The 20,504-nt window shown below is 35.3% G+C and overlaps 1 protein-coding gene across 1 annotated transcript in view; it reads right to left on the bottom strand.

Moving 5' to 3' along the window:
- Positions 1–8,553: 8,553 nt before the first annotated feature.
- DNAH8 (dynein axonemal heavy chain 8) overlaps positions 8,554–20,504 on the bottom strand; it is a 137,287-nt gene continuing 125,336 nt past the window's right edge. The window contains 8 exon segments of the mRNA XM_027788521.2: positions 8,554–8,841; positions 9,330–9,451; positions 12,088–12,277; positions 12,371–12,523; positions 13,030–13,186; positions 17,586–17,746; positions 18,122–18,223; positions 18,977–19,093. Coding sequence (XP_027644322.2) covers positions 8,554–8,841; positions 9,330–9,451; positions 12,088–12,277; positions 12,371–12,523; positions 13,030–13,186; positions 17,586–17,746; positions 18,122–18,223; positions 18,977–19,093 — 1,290 coding nt within the window.

Genomic DNA, 20,504 nt, shown 5'->3' with positions numbered 1-20,504 from the left:
CCTGGATTTAAAAGATTAAATGCACACCTACTGTTTGCCTCAAAGGGATGAAGATAAAACAGGAAAAAGCCTGCTTATTTTACCTGAACCTGTATTTGTGTGTGCTAGGACAAATTACACATAGATATAAGAAACATCAGTAAAAAACCTGCATTTCTCTTACCTGCAGTTATCACGCGTCCTTGAAGGAAGCAACCAGAGAGCACCTGCAATACCAGACTGCTGAGAAATGTGGCCAGGAAAACTAACAGGTGGCTGCTGTTTGACGTGGTTTGACTCAGCTGAGAGGCTCCTGTCCATGGTTACACCTCACAGAAATGTTTTGCTTGAAGCCCAACACCTGATCCCATTTGGAAGTGCCTATGGGTCGGCCTTTCCTCCTGGCACCTGAAGACCATGCATGCTACATCTGCTTTCAAACCAACAAAACCACCGGGCAACCGAGCAAAATATCTTCCAGCTTCCTTCGGGCCAGGCAACAGAAACCTTTAAATAAATGGAAAGAAACCTTTTCTACCTAGATAGCACCACCAGCTTCAGCGGGGTGCACCTACTTCACATGTAAATCTCTACTGCTTGCTGTTGTTTCCAGGTGTATTAATTACATTTTTTAGTTAGGACTTCTGCTCCGAAGATGACTCCCAGCACCTGTGTGCCAGCAGTCAACTGCTTTCACTAGTGTTATCTACATGAATTTTTTGGAGAGGAAAAAAAAAAAGGATCAGAGTAAACTGAACAGGTATATTTTCATTGTGCCCATTAAGAAGCTATTAGAAAACTGAACAAATACTGTTGTCTTAAATCACTGTAATGAAAGGGAGGTTATTTTTCTAGAGATGGAAAGGTATTCGTCCTATAAATCCAAGTCTTTTGGGGGGGAAATACCACTGAAAGTAGTTTGTAAAACCTGGGTCTGCTGCATTTTTTGTAATATTTATTCATGGTTCTATTAATACTAAAATTTAACCTGATCTTTTATCAGTGTTAGTGGATGAAAAGAACAGTTTGAAAATAACCAAGTGAAGCACTAAAACTATCCAAATTTGAAAGGACCTGGGGTCCTTTCAGTTTGAAAAAAAATACAGTGCAATGAGTTGAGGAAGCTTTGTTCAGCTTAAGGATTTTGTTTGCTGTGGCAAACACCTCTTTCTGTAGCCGAATGACTGCAAATGCTATTTAAAATGCAGGACTCTATAGCTTCTTTCCTGTTCCTTTACCTCTAGGCTGGACCAAACCTCTGAGATGTATTAAGGAGAAGCTACCTTGCAGTTACACTGCATCACAGAGATTATTATACTCCTATGACTGTTGAGCATAGTAAATGCAATTTACTATATTTTGAGGGCAAAGGTGCATTTTGGAAAAGCTCAGTGTCTCTTTTAATAACCTCCCCTGACAAGCCTTTTCTGTGGGAACAGCATAACCAGTGGCTCACCACGGGACGTTCCTGTGGGTGAGAGACAAAGCCTTCGCAAGAGTTTGGGCTTTCTGCTACCTGAAAACGATAACCACTAGCCTCGTATATGCAGAAAGTAACATCCGTGATTTGTCTCTGAAACTTTCTAAAGAGAAAAATCTGTTTCATGGAGAAATTGCATGTTTCTGCTATGACATTTGCTGAGTAACAGACATTTTCCTAAGTTGTCTTAGGCAGTATCCTAAAGAATGTTATCAGTTGTCAGTGCAAGTTACACACATCATGCCGCCCCATGACCAGTGATTATTCATTTTTTTATAAAATGAATTTTATAAATTTTATAAACATAGTCCTTTATAATAAGCTTGTTTATGGGATAGAGACAAACCTTGGAAACTGCAGTGCAAAGAGATCTAAACTCTTAGTGAAATTTTATTCGTTTCTACCTTGTGTATGTGAAGCTGCAGGGTACAGGGTTGCTGAGATGTGAAGAATGACGTGTTGTACCTAAACTCGGGATTTAGATGAAAAATGGAGGGAGTCGCTGCCCTGTACAGTGGCTGTGTAAGAATTGCCTGTGTGCCTGACAGGCACCTGGCTATTTACACTTGTGTTTTGAAACGGCGGTGTGCTGCAGCAGTGAATACACTTTGGCTCATTTTTTTCATTACAAAGCCAAGAGGAGCTGTCAGTAAAGATCTTTCCAAGCTCAGTAGAGGCTAAAGTGTCTGAGCTGAGGACCAGCACCTACAATGTTATTCAAATAAATCACTTAAAAGATTTGAAATATGCGTTTAGGAAAGGAAGCAGAAGAATTTTAGTGTTGAATCATTGAATGTGGATGGTGTCCATAGAATTCTAATTCATATAAGTACCTACTGAACTGAAATAAAAGTTCATCTAAGCAGAATCCTTCCATAGGCCTTCTGGAGATAAGAAAAAAGGACAAAAAAGGTAGCTCTGAGCAGTATTATGCAAATGAGACTTACACATAAGCTACAACTGTGATTGCAAGCACATTGGTGTTTAGAAGAGAGATCTTGTCTTGGAGCTGCATATACTGAAATATCTTTGGAAAAACTAAATTGTCTGACTTGCACCTTGAAACCTGGACTTTGGGAAGTGGGTAATTTATGCATCTTAGTAATACTCATAATGATCTTACAGTATTTTGTATGAGAACATGGCTACAGCAAATGGTTATACGACAGATCAACATACAAAATTTTTAAATGTGTTGTGCATTAGGAAGCAGGAGAATTTCTTCTGATAACTGGCCATAGTACACATTTACACATTAAATCTCATTATTTTTAGCTAAGTGCTTATAACTGATAATTGTCCTGTTTCTCAAGTTACCTGCCTACATGCAGGAGAACGTGCTCAGTATAAGAAATGTCTCATGGTAGCTGCGCAGTGCTGGAGTGCAGGTTGAAATCACCCAGTACTGTAGATGCAGACTTGGAATTAATGAGCATAAGTTGCTGCTAGTTGCAGTTCCAGATGTAAGGGCCTGGCTGTAAATATACAAAAAGAACGACTAGTACTTGAGCAAAATGGACAGCTCCATTTTTCAGCTGTCATATGGTACAGCTTGTATACTTCGGGCTATGCGTTTCTTGATGACAACAAATAAATGAGTGCAAAGATTTGGGTTTTTTTGGTTTTTGTTTGGGGTTTGGGGTTTTTGTCTGTTTCATTTTTTTGGGGGTGTCTTGGTGGGGGGTTTGTTTTGTTTTGTGTTTGGTTTTTTTTTTTAACTAAAGTTTTGTAAACTACTTAATGAACTGAAATAGCTGTTTGATTTTTGAGGTCTAACTGTCTCATGGAACTTATTCTGTGTAATGATTCTATGGAGGGAATGGTTTAGATAGGTTTTTTTTAATTTCAATACAGAGCTTACATTCTCTGTCTTATAAAGAAGAAATTGCTTTAAATCTTTTCCATAAAATATTGTTGAATGGTTCATATGGCCCTGTGTTTAGTGATTTGTGAATGTGACCCAGACATTCCTATATTTAAAAGTCTTAGAAGTACAGAAATGTAATGGTTATTTGCGGCCAAGTAATATAATAGGAAACAACTTTTTTTTTATTACAGTTTGAATTTCTTACAACAATCCCTGACTCCTAATTAAATTTCCTAAATAAAAATCCCCTGTTCAAGAATGTTTTATTAAGAATTGCATTTTGGACTATAGAAGTCTGCTATGATGAACAAAATTAAAAGATCCCAGCACTGAGGAAACGATGGTAAGAAGCAGACAGTAAAGCATTCAGTTTTTCTGCTCGTTTTTCACAAGGAGAAAGTAGGAAGCTATGAATCACAGAACAAAGAAAGGAAAGAGTAATATCAAATTATTCTTTATAAAGTAGAACTGACAGAAATCTCTCTTCTGTAGTGGTAGCTTTTTCTGTGAGGAAATCTCCATTGAATACCTTCTCACCAAGGGAAACCTTGATACAGAAAAGGAAAGCTGCCTTGTACGGTTTGATATACATCTCATCCAATGATCATAATGCTGGACTTTTTCGAAGAGGCACAGATGATTTCTGTCTGCTCTGCTGCCAGGTGCCTAGTAGGTAGGACCTGAATTCCCTCAGTAAAAGGCTTCCCAAATGCTGAGACAAGCATTTAGTATCTTGTCTGCAGCATTTGGGGTTTTTTGAGAAAAACAGACTTTGAAGAGCAGCAGGATGTGTCTCTTGAGAAAGAGGTGATATTTTATAGTCTAGCATTTTGTATCAAAAATATCCCCTGGATGAATCAATGAGATGGGGAACCTGTTTCATGGGTTTCCCATGTGCTATGACTGAAGAGAGAGAGAAGGGTACTGTTTGGATTAAATTCTCTAGACTATAAATATGCAGGTTAAATCCTTCCCATTTACATGGCCAGCCATTTACATTACAGTAATTTTACCTTTTTTGTGCTCGTGCCCAGTGAGAAGATCACAAACTGTTAATTCCAGTGTCTTTTGAGGCCATAGCTTTTTGCATCATAAACATCCCCCCAGAAAGAGGGTGACCCTAACCATTGTTCATTTCCACGACCATACAGCAGCCTGATCATAAATCATCTGAAGCTGCAAGAATGAAGGGCAGTTGTCTGTTTAATGCAGTTCTCTCAATTACAGTGTCTGTAAGGCAAATAATCATTCTGCCTTTGAGTGTCTGTTCACAGAAATCCCGCTTTCATGATTAGCCAGCAGACTCTGAGAAATTAATATTAAGAGTTTTAATTAGCTAACCTCTTGAACAACCACTTCACTAATCTGAATGTCAAATATAAACCTTGGTGGGAGGAATTACTGGTTAGTGAATATATGCAGGAAGCTGCAGGCAGTTTATCTGTTAAGATGAGCTGCCAAGATCGCTTTGGAAAAATGAAGTGCAAGGTGAATTGGAGGAGTCAACCTGTTGATATTGTAAGACATTAGAAGTTGCAGATCCACAAGGAAAGTCCAGAAGTTGGGGCAGGGGTGACGAGAAAGGCAAGGGGTCAGAGAGGACCTTCTTTAACATCATATGTATCATTAGAATGATAGATAGGTCATAGAAAGAATAAAAGGTAGTGTTTTCCTAATACCCAGAGAGTGGAATCACATTTCCCTGGAGCTGAATGATGCTTGGGGAGAAAAATACTGCTAACTGTATGTTAAATAAGGTAAATATTGGAACTGACATTGAGGATAAATTATGGCTGAGATCTCAGTATTTATGAAAAATGATGAAATAATTTTGTTAAAGATTGAACCTCATCTGAATGCTGTGAAGAATATCTTGATTAATAATAAAGAATACAAAAATATAAGGCAAATGATAGGTCTATCATCAAGATAATAAGTCGAAGTCCCCAAAAATGGACTTTCTAACTAGCAGAACACAACCACCAATCCTTTTAGACATTTGGGAGAGTGAAGACAGTGGAAATTCAATAAGTCAGGTCTTGCATTCTGGATATCCATTACTAGTCATGTAACTAATACCTTAGTTGAGTCATTCCTTCATTAAGTAGTCGATGCAGTAAGTCAGAGACTTAGATATCCCTAACAACCTTGCTTAGCATATATTTATATGTAAGAAATGAGAAATTGTAATGGAAATAAAGAGGCATAAAAATAAGTCGTGCATGTTAGCCATTGTTTATTTCCCCATCCTAATCTCTGCTAGATAAGAATCATGGGTTATTTCTAATTCCAAAGTCTGGTTTTGGATTTGACCTTTATTGTGAACTGTTGCTAAGTTAAAAAAAAGTAAGTATTCCTGAATTTCTAAAAGTTAATCTATGAAGGTTTCTCTAATGCTCTGAAGGCAGTATTAATCACTGGAAAAGGCATCTCTTGGCTTTTATACCACTAGACTTGCCTCAGGAATACCCTGCTTGTATGGCGCAGATACAGGTGCCGCATCTTACAATGTTCAGTTTAGTATGTGTGATGTCTGCCCAGAGCATAAATAATACTGGCAGCTTCTGAAAAAAATCTGATCAAGACACTTGTCACAGCTTTGCAATTACACTCAAATGTTAAAAAATCAGCAGAAACATCAATATACTTAAAACTGCAGCTTGTATATACCGCACATTCGATTTTCAATCAACAGAATTATACTTCCATGCTGCTGCCAAATGTTCTTCCAGAGCATCAAAAAATAATGAATTAAATATTAAGAATAGATATGGTCTGTGAATGAAATTACTGAACAAGAAAACTGTAGGCCTTTCCATAAAATATAAATATTCTGAATCTCTGCTGAACACTTTTTAGTTATAACCAACCAGAATCTAGAGGCAGAAACAGAGAGTGTGGAGGAAGAAAATTGTTTCATGGCATTAACAAATCTTTTAATTTAAAGTTTAGCTGAAATATTACTTTCTTGGAACAAGCCCGTTCCAGTCAGTAGTTTTGTGAGATATAGCAGCCTGACCAGAAAACAAATCTCAGATGCCACCATTTGCAAGTTTTTTTCCATGGTTTTTATAAACTCTACCCATTGTTATATAAAAGCTCACCATACAGCCGTGCTCCGGACTTCTCATGAATCATCAGCTAAGAAGAAACGCTTCTGTGACAAGTGAGTATCTTTTGGCATACCAGCAGATCAATGAAGCTCCATTAATGTGCCCAGTCTAAAGCAGCAGGAAAGAATATGCCTTCCCTTGCCTCACCTGCTTGAAGTTACCTCCGAAAATCAGAGGAAATGGGTAGGAAAATTCTTCCTGGTGACAGTTCCACCAAGCGAGGAAAGAATAATACAGACTATGGATGCACCCTCTCAGCTAATTCTGGACATGTTCTTTATATTCTCAAACACAGATCTTCATGAGCTAGACCCTTGCTTTCACAGAGACTACTTAAATGTCCAATTTCAAGTATTTGCCTTTTTTTGACCATCTGTTAAATATTTGTGGTTTGCTGACATTTGTCAATTCAAGCACCACAATACCATTGCAGAACTTGAACGGCAGTATCTCAAACTTGAAAAAAACCTGTTAGAGTTAATTTAGGAATTTGAATGCTTGTTACAATATCTTGGATGTATAGAGCATTCCTGGGAGTGAAAGGTATTCAATTGAGGTCTTGAATTTCTGTAGATTATGTCAGCTGGGAGGAATGACTTGTGGTGATTCAAGTAATTAACTGCACCTCATTAGATGTTTGAAAAGCTGCCTGTAAGCAAATTAATTGCAGGAATACTATCCCACATATGGCTCAGACAGAGAAATACTTTGTGAATATTCTTAAAGCACACAGAAACAAAAAAGGAACCTTCTGAATAGATAGTGGATTGTTGCTGTTACAAAACATGGATTATTTCCATAAACTAACTGCAAAACTATATGGAAATTAACATTCATTGTAACCTGGAAGTAATGAACTAACACATGGTATTGAGGAAACAGAACAAACCCATAGACGGGCTCAGAGAAGATGGGAAATAGTGACTAGACTGTGATAAACAGAAGAAAGAGATGCTCTCAAGAATCTGTTGCAGTGTGTGTTGAGATATAGCAATAATAGTTCAGCTCAACAATATACTATTCATCTCTATTCTTGATACCATACAGAACAGAGAGTAAAATCGTCTTCATTGTAAGTTATGTAACTCAGCACATTACTAATTTGCACCTTCCCTGGTATTTTCCCATAAAGACTTTCAATTGTAAATGGAGCAATGCACATCATCCACCTGTGGAGGCATTCACAGGGTTACACATTGTTTCCCCATTGTAATGTAGAGTGCATATCTTGCTTAGTATTACATGCATGGAATTAGTTTGAGACTAATTACGACTGCAAAAATTAACGGATGTTCATCAGATTTATCACAGAATAGTGCTGTGATAGCCACTCCAAGGATTCCAGCCTATATTTTAGATTTAAGACGAGATGTAGGAGAATAATTGTACTTGCATGTAATCTGGCTCTCTATTTTAATTACAAAAGCATCCATATTAAGTAGTTAGCACCGTACTTCTGTAGCTATGCTGCCACACAACAAAACTGGACAAAGAACGTACTGGTCTCTGCCAGATATTCTAGACACAAACATTCCTAATGTAGTTTTTCTTAATCTATATAGTCTAACAGGAACAAGTGCACCCTGAGAAACCACAAGAAAAAATACGAATCAAATATACTTTTCTGTTTTAACTAGAAAGTTTCCTGCAGAATCAAAGGAAATCATGCGTAATCCAGGAATATTTTAAAACTTGTATCTAGAGATTTTGTTATATTCTATATTCTGTTGTCATTGTATGTCACTGGAACACAAGCTAAAAGCTGTATATGAGAAACAATGTGAAAAAGCTAAGGTTTTTAAGTTTTAACAACATTTTATTTTACATTAATTGAATTATTAAACCAAATAATACTTTTTAAAGTAATATAATGGAAACATCAATGACTACAATCAGTGAACTTATTCTGAAAACTTTACTTTAAAGCTATCACCAAATAGCCAATAAAAACTGAATTTACTTGAAGCAGAGAAAAAAATCTGTTAAGCCAAGACTGAAATGAAAGTTCTAGTATAATAAGCAATGGGCACAAAATAGAAAGCAGTAGAAGAATTATGCATGTAATTGGTTACATGTGCCATATATTCTGTTTCTGTTACGGTAAGAAAAAAAAATTATTTTATGTCACACAGGAGAGCGACTCCTCTCAATACCCAGTGGTCTGGAGACACTACCGTCCTTAAATACATCACTGTAATATAGTTTAGATCTGTCCTCTTGGGCTTCTTGTAAAGAGGACAAGCATAAAGCTTGGGATCCTCAGGACTGGTTTTATTAACAGCAAATATATGCACCACAGGTAGCTGGACGAACAGAATCTTTGGTGTAGATTCAACGAGTCTTCTATTTCGTCTGTCCCAGCCGGCACCTTCCAAGTATAGCCCATAGACATATACTCCTTCCTGTGTGGAAAGGAAGCAGATATATCACACAAAATAAAGCATCTGTTTTGTAAAATGACCAATTGACTTAACCATTAAAAGGAATATATTTTTTACAGTAAAAAATATCTGACATTGAATCCTTTCAAACTATTTAATTTAAAAATATAATATCATCCTTTTTCAGAGGATAATGCTACTGAAATGGATGGCACTAAAAGTTTTTTAATAAAGCCCAAACACTACAAAATTTGATCTAAAGTTTACTATAAATTCCAAAAATCAAGCGGTGGTACAATGAAATGGTTCTTTTAATAAAATAATTTTGTAACTGCAGAAAAAAAGATTAAAATGTTCATAATTACTATTATCTTCTATGCTGAGCAAAAACAAATGTTGTGAAGAAAATATTAACTTTTTTCCTCTAGCAATCCAAAATCACTGAATGATGCACAGTATAAATTAAATACCAAAATTAATACTGAAACATCTTTGTATGCCATACATACAGAAGGAGGTGCTGTGATTTCTTCTTTGTTATCCTTTAGCACTTCATTATGTGTTGTAACTGTATCTAAAGTCCAGCCTTTATGTGCTCGGGTTGCTTCTTGTTTCATTGCTGTTAGGAAGCCTTGAGAAATTAAACCAGAGATTTAGTATATATCTCACATGACAAAAAGAAAAGTAATCTTGCTCAGTTATCTGTGTAGTTCTGCAACAAATGTTATAGACAGATATTCAGAGTTCCATGGGAACCCAGACTAATGACAGCAAACTTTGCTTTGGAGCCAAAAGAAGAACAAACAGCGAAAGTGGCATAGAATGCATTATTACACTGAAAAAAAACATTTTTAAATGGCACATAATTTTTTTTTCTATTGAATTATTCAGTTAACAAATGTGTGCTCAGGATACTGACTTATTAATTGTCTTAGGTGGTCAAGTACAGATTCCATGGTAGAGGTGTGTTTCAAGAAGGAATTTGAAGGCAGACAAGATTTCAATTATATGAGCTGGTATTCATGTAAAGGCACCTTATGAAAAAGGCAATTTTTTAGGATGACAGAAAAATAAAATAAATTTCACTGATATAAAACAGAAAAGGTATGTCTGAATGTAATAATAAAAATAACTATATGAGTGTGGGGAATCTAGACAAGGCAGTGCCTACAAAGGATGAAAAAAATCTATGTTTTGTTAGTGAAGAAAAGGGAGTCCTAGACAGAAATTAAGGTATAGGATGACATAATCAAACAGTAAGACAGGTGATTTTTCAAGTATTGTTTTGAACAGACTTTACAGAGGTTTGCAATAAAAAAGCTTTGAGAGAGCTGAATAGAATAAGCACAAGATGACAAATAACTGGGCAGCAAAGACTTTGGGATGTGTTATAAATGAAAAAGCTACAAAAATTGCACACTTGTAGCGAACACCTGGTTGTTTCTGTATAAGTGTCTCAGAAGATGACAGTGCAGTCACCAAAAAAACCAACAGCTGCTATTTTATGCTACTGGATGAAGAACTACTTGGAGTTGTCAGGAAGAGATTGTGGTAAAGAGAGAAAAGTTAACAATGGAGAACTGCATACTTCAGAGTGATTACTGGAAAGACTTAAAGGTGAAGTGGCATCTGTTCTTTCTTGATAGGGCATAAAGGAAAAGAGGACTAGCATTTTGTGGGCTGTCAAGTATCTACAAGGAGAAGAAAACCACTGAATGAAATACTGACAAACCAGGGAGGAAATAATGAAAGTACATGGGCATGCAGTAGAAGACAGCATTTCAAGATTTAAGAAGTGGTTTAACATGCTAATTAGGACAAAACCAATGAGAAGCTATGATATTTGTCACAGCTAAAATACTCATATGTGATATAAATACAATTAATGTAGTACTTGAACATGTTTTCATTTCTCAGATATTATATATTCTGATAAAAATAAAACAGTGTTATTTAGGCTTCTAAATTTTCCTAAAAATTAATTATATCTCTATAATATGATATTTGTTGTTTTATAAGACTGTTCATTCCAAGTGCCATGTGTACTGAATGGGATATTGCATGACCATTGACATACATTCTCCCTTAATAATGATAGTTTATAGGAAACAAACACTGATGATACTAAAGAATCACAACAGGTTTAAATACAATTATTGGTGATAATTTATAGTATTATAAATAGATCTTTCCACTAAACTGATAAAATCCATTCCTCATGTTTTAACATTATAATGTATTTGCCAATGTTATGATAGATTTAGAGCAATCAGTTTAGATTTTCCTGCAGTGGCAGTATCGGGCAGTACAAATTCTGATTTGCCTCACACCAGTCATTTTTTAAACTTTACTGTATGATTTGATTTACTCAAAAAAAAAAAAAAAGGTAATACTGGTAAGCAGTTTTATGAATACAGTAACTATACTTACCTTACCCCTAGCCACAGCGCACCTTTTGTGCTTAGTAGACTTCTTTCTCCATCTACAGGACTAATTTTTTTGGAACACAGAGGCTGAAGCAATTATCAAGTTCAAGACCATCTATGTCTTGGGTTTGTTTGGTATTAGGTTAAATATTGTTCCAGTGAATGATTGCTCTTAAATCTTTTATAAAAAAAAAGTCTTTCTGTTCCTACTGTACAGCATATAAATAACATCTTGCTTTAGATTAAAACTCTTCTATACGCGCAACTTACAATTTGGAATGCGTTAAACAGTGTGAAACCACAGGGAAAGAATATTTTCTTTAAAAATATCATTATCATTAAGTGTATTTTCTTTAGAAGCTGCATCATGTCATGCTACAATATGTCAACAAGATATAGCATTTTATTAGTTAACTACATGTTTTCCTTCTTGTAATACAAAAACTGTGCTTACGGGTCAGACTAAAAGACCATCTGTACACACATCCTGTCTCTGACACTAGACAAAGGCAGATGCTTGGTGAAATAATATTACAACAGGCAAAATGACACATAAATCCTTTCCCTTCTATGTTCTTCCAGATTCAGGCAATCTGGAGTTTAGGGACCTCCAAACTCAAAGGTTAAGTTTGGACAGTCATGTTTATTGCCATCATTGGACCTGTTTCCCATGACTTTATCTAATCACTTTTTTTGAACTCATTTATCATCTTGGCTTCTATGACATATTCTGATAGCTGTGAAAACATCTTTTCTAGGTGCAATATTAAGCTAGATATGTAGTAAAACCCATTAAATTGTGATCCAATACATTATTACTAAAGTCCTTTCAGTACCTTACCTTGTGGATTAAAGAATCCAGTCATCCAAAACACATTTGGTCTTCCTTCATATATCCAAGTAGATAATTGAGTATTTCTTTCCAAAAGTTCAGTAAACCAGAAGCCAAGTGTTGAAGAATCCCAAGACACTCTTTTCCATACTTGAGGAATTCGAGCATCATACATATTATCAAGTATATCTCTCAAACTCTGAAAGAATTAAGTCATAACACATGAACTAAAGCAATCAAGGTCATAGTCTAAAATGCAGTATTCCATACATAGCAAATATGCTTTACTTGCCTCACTCATAACAATAGTTCCTTCTATGGCTAATTTAAGATCATTCAAACTGTTGCGGAGTATTGTGATCACCTTTTGCATTCGGTCAATTTCTTGCTGAAGAAATATATTCATAGAGTTAAGATGTCCCATTTTAACTAAATGAGATTTCACCTGAAATATAGGGACACAGAAGGAATTTAGATAAATCTGAATTGTTGAAATACTGTTTTCATATAAGACGTCTTAACTTTCTTGTGTTCAGAAAAGTAAACAGTAGACTTGTATTTCACATTATTCAACTAACATTTATCCCCTTAAAACTATTGCAGTTTGGTTTTTTTGTTGTTGGTTTGTGGGGTTTTGTTTTTTGGGTTTTTTTGTTGGTGGTGGTTTGTTTGGGTTTTTTTCTTTGGTTTTTTTTTTGTGTCTGATACTACACAATTACTCATGATTGTGCTAGAATAGGACTTCACCCAGAAGGCCCAGAGGACTGCTGTCACAAAAAGTCAAGACTGATCTTTTTGTGTTTTCACATGCAACTTTGAGATGTTGGTTCCTTGCCTGAATCTGCTACTAGCTATATGATCTTTCTTTACATTTCAGGGTTTCTTTTTTGGAATGCCTTATGTGAAAACTCAGCAGAGAGAACAGAAAGAAAATAACTAAGATTAGCTTGCCTCATGAGGTATGTAATCTGGAGGAAGTTTCTCTAGCATGTCTTCAGCTAAATGATAAACAACTGCTTCACGAGTTTCTCCAGGTCCTATACCACTTTCTTTAGGTTGAATGTTGGTAATAGTATCTAGAACATCAGCTGCTGTATTACTCTGGTATCTGAGAGGATAAGAATTATAAATTACATAGGGATTTTTAATAGTCAAATGATACTTTGTAGAATGCACAACTTGAAAGTGGAGAAAAAACATGCTGTCTCATCAGGTTAAATCAAAACACCTAAGAAATAGTTTTCCCTCACATCCTGCCCCAGGCTGAACACATTGATCATGAACATTTGTTTTTTCCATGTCTGTAAAGAATATGAACTTCCCCCACACACCCCCTGTTATATACTTACTGTTTTTCTCATTCAGGGCTAAGAAGAAGTTCTGCAAGCTGAGAATGTGAGGTGGCAGAAAATCCTGCCATGATTTCTAGGGATTCTGAGGAAAGACAAGAAAATGGCATATGCCTGACAAGGACTTCTAAACAGTCGCAGTCTTCCTTGCTGGGAAGAAGCAACAAAGGTTTTGTAGCAAGGAAAAATATTTCCCTCATTTAGTTGCTTCTTAAAAGTGGAATGGAGAAGATGGAAAAGCTGGAGGCAGAACTCTGGAAGCTGCCCCTTTATTAATTAATAAATTAATTCTACTTTGAGGTATTTCAGTATTAATAATAAAAGCTGCTAGATTTACAATGTTGGAGATTTAAAACAAAACCTTCTATTCCATAGTACAGCATTGGCAGTGCTAATGTAAATTTATGATCCAAGTCAATACAAAAAAGTGAATTAAATTAATGTGGCATTTGATGGTAAATTACAGTAGACCACATCAGTCCTTCAACACAAGCAGAATTATAGGAGTACTCTTCTTGCAATGCTATCTAATGGCATAGAGCTATGAAAGGCAGTAAGAAAGGAAACATAACAGTATGTTGGTACTGCCGTGCTGGCATTGCCTCCTTTTACCTTATAGGATCGGCTACATAAGGAACATACGGCATGCATCTGACACAGAATATAATTTTGCATGTCAGTTTTACTTTTCAACCTTCATACAACACCTGTCTCCTCCTACGACAATATACTTTGTCATACCTAATTATATAAGGCATGAACACAAGGATTGTGCTGCAGGATAGAACACATGAACTCCTAAAACATCAGAGTTTTGGGGACAGTATCATAAGACTTCAGAAGCAAGATACTGCAGCATTTCAACACACACTGTGAATGCAATTAGGAAGACTATACATCAGAAAAACAGAAGAAATCCTACTGGCAGTTTGCGTCTCAGAGGATACAATTTCTTCCTGTGAATGTAGGAGTGGTGGGGCTTTCGCAGTTTTTAATAACCCTTGACTTCAGACTCAGAACTCTCAAGCTTTTTTTTCTATTTATGATCCTATTTAATGAATGAGAAATTTATTCAAGACCACATATGAGCAGAAAGGTTGGATAAAATCAAATTTCTCTTGGACTCATGGCTTCATTCCTAATTTGGATGACAAACTGGTGGTTATAATCCTTACTCTGGGTCTTGTGATCTAACTACTAGTGATAAGAGACATGTGAACCTTCCTCTTCACACTGCAAATACTGTCCTTCCAATACCACTGTCAAACTATTCTATGTGGAAGGGGTAGATCCCGTGATTATAACAGCAATTAAATTATAAAATATTACAGAATTATAAAAATGGTATTTCCCCAAATCTAAACAAAAATATAAACAATTTAAAATAGGCAATATGTAAACTTTGGGGAAAAACAGAGAACAATTTTTGAAAAATAACCAGAAAGGAGCAGAATCAAAGGTAAGTAATACTCCTTTCTTCAATGACACAAGCTAGAACTCTTCTGGAGAGGAGAAATTATTGCCTGAATCTTGTGTAAAGAAGCAAACATGAATAGCAACAGTAGTTTGAACAAGAAGAGTTTTATATAAAACCTCTTTTTTATTTAAAAAAAAAAGAATTTTAAATCAAAAATAGAAAAGACAAACATGCATCTCAATGTGTACATAATTAAAAATAATATTCCAGCATGGAAATGAAAAGAAAATAGAAACAAGAAATTTCATTCATGTAACAGTGACTGTACACAATGACTGTAAAAGACACTCTGAAACAAAATTTTTCTGGGCTTTGGAAAACCTGACTTTCCTTTACATTGCAAATAAAATGTTGAAGTATAGATGCAAATAATAAAGAAAAAAAGATTGCACAGGTTTGTAGAGTAAAGGAAGTCTTGAGTAATGGTAAAGGAAGCTAAAGCAACATTAAATGAATCTCATTTACAGTGTCAATGTTGCCTAAAAGTAAGCATGTAAGGTAAAGCACTGTATACCTGTTTATATTGTTTTTTCCTGAAGCCCTATTGAAAAGCAACTTGTGTCATAAGAAGAGAAAGAGAAGGAATTTTCTGTGGATTTTTATTTGCTCCAGAAACCATTATTAAGAGTATTTTCTTACAGCATTTGGATTCGGCAACCTATTATAGTATGATAGCTGGAGTCTGTGCCATTAGGAATTTTCTGTATTCATAGTTAAAACTAAGAACAAATGCAGTTTGACCAAAGCATTACTCAGTATTGGGTAGAAAACAGCAATATCTATTGCAACATGCAGAACCTTACATTCACCAGAGGACAATGGGAGATTCTGCTCTATCTCCAGTTGGTTAATAACAGTTTGCTTTAGCTTTACAAAAATTCAGTTAGATTTAAGGCTTCAGTATGGAACCAATTGGAGAAGGGGTTTTGACAAGATGGTCAGGATATTCCTTGCCTGCTCAGGTGCCTGTTATCTATGTGCTTTAGCAGAGCCTATGATTCATATAGCAAGTTAAAACCAATTGCAGTGATTTCAGGTGTTAATCCCAGGTGGATGAAGTAGTGACATTCAGTGAAGTCTTATAGCTTCAATGGATCCAATTCAAAGGAACCAATGGATCGAGCTTTTGGCTGAACTGGTAAACTGTCCCACTAAACCAGTGAGAGATCTGTCTTGTCCTCAGTAATAGTAACATGGAGAGGTCCTGGCTGTCTCAGGGTTCCAATTCTAGCAGTTAGCTTTCTGCATACTCCAAGATTACTTGATAGGTTATTTTAAGGATAATTTGTATGCAACTTTTATATTGTATGCGATGCTAACCCATTTGGCGAGTGTGTCAAAGATGAAATTCAGACAGACACATGCATAGCTGCCTATAACAGACTGTGACATGGAAAAAAGCATGAAGATGTTGAACATTTCCCCCAAAACTCTAAAGAAATACCTACAAAAGAAAATCTCCAGGAAAAGGACTAAAGTAGAAGGAATATGCTGATGTACCAAGTAGAAGGAAGATTCAGTACTAGAGAGAAATGAAAGAGCTGTTCCTACTCACTAAAACTCACCCAGCACTGTTACCCTCGAGTTTTCTTCTGTAAATCAGCCCTCCTACAAGCCTAATTTGGATCCAAATTATCTCTCTCTTCAGGACTTAGTTTTCTGTTAAATCTTGGCTCTGCTCTGATCACTTCTGGAAGGGAGGTCTTGCAGGTATCACAGAATGACTTGAAACAGAACCTACTCTTAAGTATATATTTACAATGGTAGGTGCTAGGCAGAACTGACAATAAAACTGTACTGTTCTCCCAGCATGCTTAGAATACTGGGATTTTGATATGGCATCAGACTCTGAAATCTGAGACTGAAAAATTTTGGGAAATTATTGTTTTGTTAAAAAATTTTAGAAGATACTAGGTTTCCACAGCAGCTGGGCACTTGAGTAACATCTGTTTTGTTTAAAAATACAAAAAGATAAGTTAACAAACAATGAATGTGGGCATAATGAAAATGCAATAATTCATGGCAGAATTATTAAGAACATCCATGAAAAAAAATATAATGATGATTCATATCCTTTCACAGGGCATATAACACCAGAAGGAAATAGAAGTCAACTGTTACATACATTGGAATGAAAAAGTGAATCAAGTCAAAGATAAAACTTTAAATGGAGATAGTACTTAGTGTGGTTGAAAAGCCTCTTTTAATAATGGAAATGGCAGGACTGATGCCAACAAAAGATTGTACTTACATCCAAAAGCATACTTGTAAACCAAATGACAATTCAGAGAATCATTTAACAAGTGTACACAGAAAAATAATATACTACTTGGATCAGAAGGCAGATATTATAAACTTTCTCTAGTTGCACTGTATAGAAGCTTGTATCATATCTTCATATAAAAGTTCTATAATGCTTTCAGATGTTAAAACAAATAATCTAAAACCATGGGGACTAATAAGAATTCCAACTGCTTTAAAAGAATATGTAAAATGTAGCTGAAGATACTGCATTCATAACCATGTACATACATGTCAAGTGTTGCCATTCAATAGTGAAATTCACATGAACCCTAGCCTTCCTATGAAAAATATACTTTTCTTGAGTATTTCAGAGGGTTTTGTTTCCAAATAATAAAATAAAAGGTTTCTGTTTTCAATATGTGTTGGGACCTACTTACGTAATATCAGCATTGGGATGGAGACCAAAGACCTTTGGGCTGTCCACAGCAGGGAGTGACAGGATGCATTCAAAATACTCTTCCAAGGTTTTGCATGCTGGAATGTTATATCCAGTGTAAAAACAGAAGGCGCTGTCAAACATCTTTTCATTAAACCACAACTGTGAAAAATCCAGAGGAAAAACCCCACAATTACTTTGCTACATAGAGGTTTTTTAAGCTCATTTTTATTCTTAGGGAATAAAATATTTTGGCTACTATATTTAACTTTACTTGAATACACGAGTAAATCATTAAGAACTACATATTCTAAGTTTGACTTCCAGCTAACATTTTACTAATTGCTGATCCTCACTAAAAGGAAACAAAGGGGAAGAACCTCACTGCCAAAGAATGATGTTTTGAAAAAATCAGTTCACTTCGAGGAGTCTTCTAAACTGTGAAGACATGCATATTCAGCAGAAAGGAGGTCTTCGATTTTGTATTGCAGCTGCCAATAAAAAATTACAAATAACTGTATTTTCAAGGTCTCCTACCTTTACAAAGCAATTAAGAAGACGCTTATCAAAGTAATCTGTGACTTGGCCTCCATATTGTACTTCTCCAATCATGTAGTGTACTGTCTTCCATGATATCCCCTGGATGAAAGTAAAGCAAACGAGAGACTGTAGTTATACAAGAAGAAGGTATCCAGCCTGTAATTTCAACATCATCTGAAGCTCATAAGGCTCTGAAATTTAAGCTGCAAAGATCATTGTTGGAAGGAAAAAGTAACACTTTATTTCCAATGTATTTTGTGAGCTCAGCTCTACAATTCTACAGTAGTTGGGCTTGATCCCACTATTAGAAATATATCTTATTATTACTCGTGTGACCTAAAATTACTTTCAGCTGCTATTGCTTCTCCTATTTCTTTTTTTTGCCCCTCTCCCCCCCCCCCCCCCCCCCCCCCCCGCACCGAGTTTCTCATCGTTCTTTATTGGCAAAATGCTGCTTTGTAAGGAATGGATATTCTATTACATTATTCCCTGATAAATAACAGAAGACCAAATGGCATCCAAAGAGATATTTGATTGACTGTCAAACTCTGTAAATATTTTAGCTCCCTTTCCAAAACAGATATTCTATAGACCTGTCAATATTTTGGATATGGTACTGAAAAAACCAAGATTGAATGCAGAAGTTCTTAACTATTACATATTTTTACGTGGAGGATAGGCACCCAAAATATTTCAGCTTGACTCATACAGAGAATCTGAAACTTTGATCATTAGAAGCTGCACTGAAAGAACAGCAATGGATGCACTATTATAAATAGTAACAAAAGAAAAAAAAATTACAGATGCTATACAAAGCAATTAAATATACTGTATGCAAATTTTAGTATTCACCTTCTTGATGTCACATTCATCTAGGTGATTTTGTATAAACTGAACACTGGCTGTGAAGTCTGCCAAGTTAAATTCATAGGGAATATTCCAACCCAAAGGCCCAAACTTGCGTCGTTCCTTAGGAATACAATAAAAACCAAACATGTTTACGAAACAACATATAATTTTGTTTTATTATTAAAGTTCAATAATAGTAATAATAATAATAGTGGAGTAAAGAATTGAACTGAAGAAGAAAGGTAGCCTAGGAAACCGCTATGTGCCTCATACATATCAGTAATAAACAAACTTTTTTATTTACACCATCAGGGATAAATCAATGTCATCAGTCATAGGTTTGAAATGCCTCATGTCTGTATGGATGATCAGATTTCTATATTAATTAATTTAAAGATTTGCCAAATCTCTGCATTTTCAGCACATTCAACAATTCTGATTTCTATAGGTTTTCATTTTTTTCTACATATACTGCCTACTAATGACAGTTTCAATTTTTCAAGCTCCTGTATTGGTGCTCAGTTATCCAAAGGCTTCTAGGTTGCCCCTTTTGACTTATGGTTTCACTGTATTTTTTTAACACGTATTTTTCATAATTCACAACTTTATAATAAGGCTGCCACCACTACATTATTCAAATTTATTATTGCATACCCATTTGAAAATGAAATTATAATACTTGCAGTAACAGTAAAACAGTTGACTGTTAAAGAGAATATAATCTGAGATGAAACATTTGAAACCTCCCAAACTATTAGATTTCTTACAACTTGGTTTTAGCCACCTCAGTTACATCACTCAATGATTTTTTTTTTTCAGAATGTAGAACAAACTAATCCAAGAAGTTAAGAATTAAATTGTTGAATACTGCTGACATTTATTAAATGAATAAACAGCATAATACTGACATTCTAAAATTAACTAAGTGATAACATATTTATTAGAGTTTAAATTACTGGTTCAATAATGACTGACAGTCTTTGCCATCTAATTAAGTAACATTTATGTGCCTTAGTTACAATATTTAAAAAGAACTAGAACTGAAAAAAACCTTCTCTTTTTCAAAATCAAGTATTGTTTATAAGCAGATGAGACAGCATTTACCAATAATACCCTGCAGAAAGGTATAATGATTTTCTGCCAAATTCTCTGAATTACTACTCAATCTATATTTATCATAGCAATCTTATCGCCAAAGGATGTTAGGAATTGGTCAGTTTAATGTCAGGGCAGCGTATATATATTGCTTGCTGATCGTAATCCATAAATAAATTTTCTGAACAGATGAATAGCTATAATAATTTTTAAAATTACTGATGGTTGAATAAACTTGGGTCTTCTAGTTTCACAAGAACAGTGTAATCCTGAGGCAGTGCACAGAACAACTCACTGTTTATAAAAAGGTAGAAGGAGGAAAATAATGCAGAATACCAGAATACTGTATCTTAATAGGGACCTCCAACAAATTGTCCTTCTCTCACCATCTTTGCAACACTGAAAATAGGAGTAGCTCAACAGACCCTAAGGCTTA

This window comes from Falco peregrinus, chromosome 11, assembly GCF_023634155.1.
Source record: "Falco peregrinus isolate bFalPer1 chromosome 11, bFalPer1.pri, whole genome shotgun sequence".
Lineage (NCBI taxonomy): Eukaryota > Metazoa > Chordata > Aves > Falconiformes > Falconidae > Falco > Falco peregrinus.
This window is presented reverse-complemented; position numbering and strand designations above follow the sequence as displayed.